Source organism: Trichechus manatus, unplaced genomic scaffold (genome assembly GCF_000243295.1).
Source record: "Trichechus manatus latirostris isolate Lorelei unplaced genomic scaffold, TriManLat1.0 scaffold00106, whole genome shotgun sequence".
Classification (NCBI taxonomy): Eukaryota; Metazoa; Chordata; class Mammalia; order Sirenia; family Trichechidae; genus Trichechus; species Trichechus manatus.
This window is the reverse complement of record NW_004444042.1, coordinates 8,816,316-8,823,254: the sequence shown is the minus strand read 5'-3', so window position 1 is coordinate 8,823,254 and position 6,939 is coordinate 8,816,316. Positions and strand designations below refer to the sequence as shown.

The 6,939-nt window shown below is 54.0% G+C and overlaps 1 protein-coding gene across 1 annotated transcript in view; it reads left to right on the top strand.

Moving 5' to 3' along the window:
- The window catches only part of LOC101341936 (cadherin-23-like), an 84,039-nt gene that overhangs the window by 71,063 nt on the left and 6,037 nt on the right, over positions 1–6,939 (top strand). Inside the window, 4 exon segments of the mRNA XM_012557500.1 lie at positions 897–1,086; positions 1,430–1,575; positions 4,170–4,389; positions 6,199–6,351. Of these exon segments, the coding sequence (XP_012412954.1) occupies positions 897–1,086; positions 1,430–1,575; positions 4,170–4,389; positions 6,199–6,351 (709 nt within the window).

Here is a 6,939-nt window from a genome sequence, read left to right as displayed (position 1 = left end):
GTTATGATCCACACAGTTGAATGCCTTTGCATAGTCAAAAAAACACAGGTAAACATCTTTCTGGTATTCTCTGCTTTCAGCCAAGATCCATCTGACATCGGCAATATATATTTTACCACAATAAAATTGAGCTTCCAAAAGCTCAGCCAAAGGCCTGGACCTCATGGTCATGGGCCTTCTGGGGGGCCCCTGCTTTCTCAAAAGGCTGTGCACAAGTCACCCTGCACCTCTGGAAAGGAAGGACACAGAGACATGCTGGCAGTGTTGCCTGGTGGTCACTAGCATGCGCTCTGAAGGGACCCAGACTGGGGATAGAATCCCAGCTGTGCCACTCCCTGTCTACATGACCTTGGAATCCTCTCAGAGCCTCATCTATAAAATGGTCATAATTACAGGCATCCGCCTCATAAGGCTGTTGACACGGTGCATGGAGAGCGCTGGCATTTTGCATCATTGGGCGTCTGCTGTACGCCAGTGCATGCCAAGTGCTCTCAGTAACACTAGCTCATGTCGCCCTTACGGCAAAGCAGGGCTCACCACCCTCACTGTTACCAAGGCTTAAATGGGGAAAGGGACTTGCCTAGGGTCAAACATGCTGGATGAAGAAGCCAGGACTGGAGGGAAGACCATCACTGCTGATTAATCTTCTGAACGTCCCAAGCCCCCGCAGATACTGCTGATGGAGCCGGGAGAGAGGCTCCCTTCCCCGGCCTGAGCCAGGAGGCCTCCTCCTCCCAGGCAGCAGGGTGCCCGGGGCCAGTACATGAGCTTAGATAACCCCAGGCAGGCAGCCTTGGGCACAGCGGGTCCCTCCCCAGGCTGGGCCAGGCTGCCCCAGGGCCACCAACTCCCGCCCCTCAGTGAAGGTGGTCTGGTCCCTCTCCCCTCCTTGGCAGGTGGTGGCTGTGGACCCAGACCTGGGCGAGAACAGCACCCTGGTGTACAGCATCCAGCCACCCAACAAGTTCTATAGCCTCAACAGCACCACAGGCAAGATCCGCACCACCCACGTCATGCTGGACCGGGAGAACCCCAACCCCCACGAGGCGGAGCTGATGCGCAAGATCGTTGTCTCCGTCACCGACTGTACGTACCCTCAGGCCCCTCAGGCCCCCATACCTTGGGCTATGGCCCCTGACACTCAGGGGCCTGGGGATGTCCTCTAATGGCTGGTCTTTTGACTTGTCCCCTGGGGGTCCCGGGATCTACCCAGGAGGCTGTGGAACACCCACTTCCCTGTTGTGATCCCCCCAGAGCACCCTGAAGAGTGTGGAAGGGTGTTGGGGGGGATGCAAGGCCCAAACTGCTTCCCACAGGGGCCACCAGAATGGAGGGTAACTGAATCTGCCTCCCTGTCCCTCTCCCCACTCTTCTTTCTCCCTGCCCTCTTTCTCTTGCACCCCTTCTTCCCTCTCCCCGGTCCCCCCAGGTGGCAAGCCCCCTCTGAGAGCCACCAGCAGTGCTACAGTGTTTGTGAACCTGTTGGACCTCAATGACAACGACCCCACCTTTCAGAACCTACCTTTCGTGGCTGAGGTGCCGGAGGGCACCCCTGCAGGGGTCTCTGTCTACCAAGTGAGTTTCTCTCTCCTGCCTCAATATCCTGCCCTCTGTCTCCCTGACCTCATCCTTGCCAGCCAACAAGGGGGCAGCGAGTGCCCGTGTGTGCCTGGCCCTGTGCTGAGCTCTACGTAATCCAGTGCCAGCTTGGAGAGCCAGTGCTATGAGAGATGGGTAGTGAATGGGGTAGTCTGGGAAGGCTTCCTGGGCTGACTCTTGAAGGACAGGTGGATTTGGAGAGGTGGAGTGAGAGCACCACGGGGGCGGATAAGGAGATGCGTAAAGGCAGAAACGAGGAAAGCTGGGATGGCGCAAATGGTTAAGTGCCTGGCTACTAGCTGAAAGACTGGTGGTTTGAATCTGTCCAGAGGTGCCTCAGAAGAAAGTCCTGGAGATCTACTTCCGAAATATCAGCCATTGAAAACCCTATGAAGCACAGGTCTACTCTGACACACATAAGTCGCCATGAGTCAAAGTCGACTCAACAGCAACCGGTTTTGGTTGGGTAAAGGTAGAGACAGAGGGAGGAAGGCAAGTTGGAGAGATTCTCAGAACATGATCATGGAGATCTGGTCCAAGACCCTCAACACTCAAGCCTGCAGAGAGTTCTAGAACCCGGAGAAGTTCAGACTGAGTGTAGCCTAGGTACGCACCCTCCAAAGGCAGCCCTCGTTATGGGTGGGACTCTGCCCATTTTGCAGGAGGCTTCAGAGGGACTTGCCCAAGTCCCTGTGGCCAGGAAGAGGTGGGGCCCCATCTTGAACCCAGCTCCTCTATCTTCTGGTCCATTCAGGAAGACCCTGAAGATGCTGGTTCAGGGGAGTTGATACCTTTAAAGAGGCCATTTAGAAAGACTGGAAAGCCCTAACAGTTAAAAACATGGGCTTTGGAATCTGATCAGTATGGGTGTGGATTCCAACTCCACCACCTCCCAGTTGTATGACTTGGAGCAAACAACTTAACTTCTCTGAGCCTCAATTTTCTCACCCATGACATAATAGGACCTGCTATGGTAGAGATTCATTCAGAAGCACATCGGGCACTTGAGCTTCAGAGAATACACAGTTGCTGTGCTCATTATGTGCCTATCATGAGGGTTTATACCAGAGAGAAAAGGGGATTGGGTGGCAAAGGGTTAACCTGTTCCCATTCGAGGAAGGCTTGATTGTTTTTTAGGATGCCAGAGTGGATACCCTTGGCGATGCTCTGTAAGCCACTGTGCCTCAATTTCTTCATCTGTAAAAGGGGGTTAATGGTGTTCTAACTAGTCCTGGGGAGCCTTTGGCCTCTCCGCAGAGCATTCTCCCAAAGCCCCCAGCAGGGGGCGTTGTGATCCTGGGACCAGCAGCCTGTCCCTGAGAAGCAGTCCCCAACCAGGAGTGGAGAGAATGCAAATGAACAAGCCCCCAAACCTGGTTCTCAGGGGTCAAAGACAGCAGAGGAAAAGAATACCCACACCTCAACTTCTGAGTTCATGGAGGAACCAACTCCCAGTCGTGAGAAGATGGTTGAGGGGGCTGGGAGTGTGTAACTTTGAGACTGTCCTCAGATATAGGAAGAGCGTTCTGACTTGAGCTGTGTTGTTCCCCTGGTCCATCCTAGGGCCTCAGTCGATAAAGATTTCTGCTGGAAGTGCAGAAAAACTTTCTCTAGGGTTGTGTGCAAATAGAGTATAGCTAGTGAGCCCCCCGTCCTGGAAAACATTCAAGCTGAGCCTGGACACCCTCCTGTCCAAGCTTGCTGGATGTGAATTAGACCTGATGACCTTGATGGTGTCTTCCAATCCTAATAGTCTTGTCTTAATCAAAAACTCTTAACTACTATTACACATTTTTCTCAAATGTCTTGAATCCTCTTCTGTAAAACTTTCAGTGTATCTGGGTCCAGAATCGGGATATTTCTGATCAGGACTGGAGGTGCAGATGGGAACGGACTTGGGATTCAGGATGAGGCTCACCTACACATGGCCCCAAAAGACTTTTTTTTTTTTTTTTAAATAATAATGAAATCCTCAAGTGACTTTTTAAAAATAATCCTTGATATCCATTGTCTTATTTTTGTTGTTGTCTTATAAATCAGAGCAAAGTGGGGAGGGGGGCCCTGTTAATTGAGTGTTCTGTAGATGAGCTCCAATAGTCGGGGGGTCTGGAAGCTGTAACAACTGCTTCAAGCCTTCGTGGTAAGGTCTGGGGGGTGGGGAAGGTTATTGGAGCACTGGAGATTTTGGAGGGACCAGAGTCAGCTGGAGTAAATCTGGGAGGGCTTCCTGATGGCGAGAGCAGGGTTTTGAAGGGGGAAGGCATGTGGAGACCAAACTCTTGTTTCTAGAAAGTCCTTCCCTATCCCACCCACCTCCAGCCTATTCAGTGTATCTGTCCCATAAGCAGATGGACCAGAGGGCATCTGGATGCCCTTCAGCTGCAATATGCCACACCTCCAGGGAGCATCTGGAAGGTTGTGTTGGGAACAGTGGTTTGGCCTGAGGCTCTGAGGGGAGCAGGTGTGTCTGGTTGGAGCCAAGCAAAGGAGAGGAGGAGGGGACACTTCTTGGGGGAGAAGCAGCAGTCCTAGGGTCCCCGCCTCACATAGCCTCTCCCACCTTCCATCAGGTGGTGGCCATTGACCTGGATGAGGGCCTGAACGGACTGGTGACCTACCGCATGCAGGTGGGCATGCCCCGCATGGACTTCCTCATCAACAGCAGCAGCGGCGTGCTGGTCACCACCGCCGAACTGGACCGCGAGCGCATCGCCGAGTACCAGCTGCGGGTGGTGGCCAGTGATTCGGGCACGCCCACCAAGAGCTCCACCAGCACACTCACCATCCGCGGTGAGAGCGGGCGGGGGTCTCCTACTGGGTGCTGAACACATAGGCACAGCAGGATGGGATGCCCATGCCCACCACTTCTGTCCACCGTCACATGTGGGCACAGATTTTGGGGCAGTACCAAGTGGGGCAGAGGGTGCCTGACACTGCCCACTAATCATGTAGGCACAGGCCCCAGGGTGTGCCAGGAGAAGTGGGGTACCCATGCCCACCACTGCTGCCCAGTGTTTATGTGGGCACAGCCTCCCTAGGTAATGGGCTGCCCTTCTCAGCTGCAGGGAGCTATTCCATGGAGCAGAGGCTTCCCTGTCCCCACCAGATCAGAAGTGCCAACACAGCCTTCTCCACTCCCGGCCACTGCCTTCAGGGCCCAGAGCCCAGGGGCAGTGGCCAGGACCCATCACCAAGGTCCCACGCCCCTGCTGGCCTCGTTGGGAACTGAGGTGTTGATCCAGCCAAAGCAGAGAGGGCTTAAGCAGGGGTGAACCCTCGGATCATGAGCCGGCAGGCGGGGTTGAAGAACCCTTTGCCTTCTTTGAAAGGCCAGAGTTTTTATTTTGAGGATGTGAAGGAAGACACCTGCTCCCGTGTGTGGAATGATAAGGTGGCAATGGGGGAGCAATGGGAAGAGGGCAGTTGGAATTTGCAGACACTGTGAGATTCCTCATCCGCTTTGGGCTCTCTCAATAATCACCACTGCCTCCACCCTCTAATCTGGGGGCAGGTGGAGGGACGGTATTTCTCATCACCTCTGGATGTGTCTTTAATTCTTGAGACCACACTGGAACACGGACATGAGCTGATGCTGAAGAGCCACGAGTGAGCCCAGGGAAATCCTCATAGAGCCTGGCAGGGAAGGTGTGGCCTGTTCTCAGGGACAGGCTTGCCCCATACTGCCCTGCGTGCCTCCATGATCTGGGGGTGTACGGGGAGGTTACCTCAGCACAGACATTCACCCTCCTCAGAGTGCAGAAGGTAAGGACTAGAGAGAGCCTCACGTTCTCAGTCCTGTTGGTCCAAGGCCAGTTGGAGGACCCACCTCTTCACCAGTGATTGACAGGGAGAGAGGACGTCCACTGCTTCCAGAGGGGACCCCAGAGAACCTTTCTCCAAGGCCTCAGCAAAAGCCACATCATCAAATGACCCCATCATGTCTCCTGGTGATATGACGTAGAGTAGCCAAAGGGGTTGTCATTTCACAATGCAGGTCGCCCAGAGCCCCACCTGCCCCAGGAATAGGGGCCTGGCATGCAGAGCTGGAAAAATAAATCTTTGAGGAAATCAGACCTTTTGAGGGGAAAAATCCTCAAAGCCAGCTCCCTCCCATGGGATCCCACCACAAAGAAGGGCAGGCCTCCCCAAGACCCAGCCATGCCCCTCTCGTGATGCTGTGAGCATCCATTTCTTTCTCTATCCAGGTCGTCTGATAATGCCTGCCTCACAAGGATGTTATGAGGATTGCATGTGGTCCTGTATGGGAAGTGCTTAGCATGGGCTTGGCATAAATGGCCGTGGTCATTATCATCATCATTGTCCTTGTTAGGCCTGTCTGGAGAGAGGCCTGGGGTTTTCTCTCCTCCCTTGACAGCACGAGCAGCATCAAGCCATCAGGAGAACAGGGATGGGGGCAGGGGGAGGAGCAAAGGACCTCAGCTCATGACCAGGAGGTGTTGACACAAATGCCGCCCGGAGGCTGTGTCTCCCTTGGGAATTAGTTTCCTACTAGGTCTTTGGCTTGAGCCACTGCCTTTGGCGTTAGGTTATCCAAAGCAGAAGCCAACCCCAGCCCCCGTGCCCCCTCTGCCCCCACAGTGCTGGACGTGAATGACGAGACGCCCACCTTCTTCCCGGCCGTGTACAATGTCTCCGTGTCCGAGGATGTGCCACGGGACTTCCGGGTGGTCTGGCTGAACTGCACCGACAATGACGTAGGCCTCAACGCCGAGCTCAGCTACTTCATCACAGGTGCTGCTCTCACTCAGCTCAGCCCAGCCAGGCTTCCTGGAGCCCCTGCCCTCACTCCTTCCACATGTGGAACCAGGCTGGGGGTGCATCCAAGTGAGGTTGGGAAAGACCCAGCTCTCTTCATTGGGCTTTAGCCCTGCTGGTGCCTCCCTAAGGGCTTGCTGTTGGCTGTTCCTAAGAGCTTTGCAGCTAGGTGATTCTGGCCTGGCTCCATGGCCATCCCTGGGGGCCCTGAACCTGCTGGTTGCGGGGAGGACTTACCGAGGTAAAGTCCTGAGGGAAGTGGAGCGAGTGACTCCTGGGGAGGAGCAAGGCTTATCTAAGCCCCGTCACCCACCTCATCCCAACTCAGGGTGACAGAAGCTGTGACTGGAGAAACGTGGCCTTGTCCTTCCCCAGGGACCCTTTACTCATCGAGGAGGATTCTTTCTTATTTATTTATTTATTTACTTATTGTACTTCAGGTGAAGGCTTACAGAACACATAGTTTCTCATGAAACAGAAGTACACATGTTGTTTTATGACATTGGTTAACAACCCCAGAACATATCAACCCTCTAACTTCTCAACCTTTTTTTTTTTTTTTTT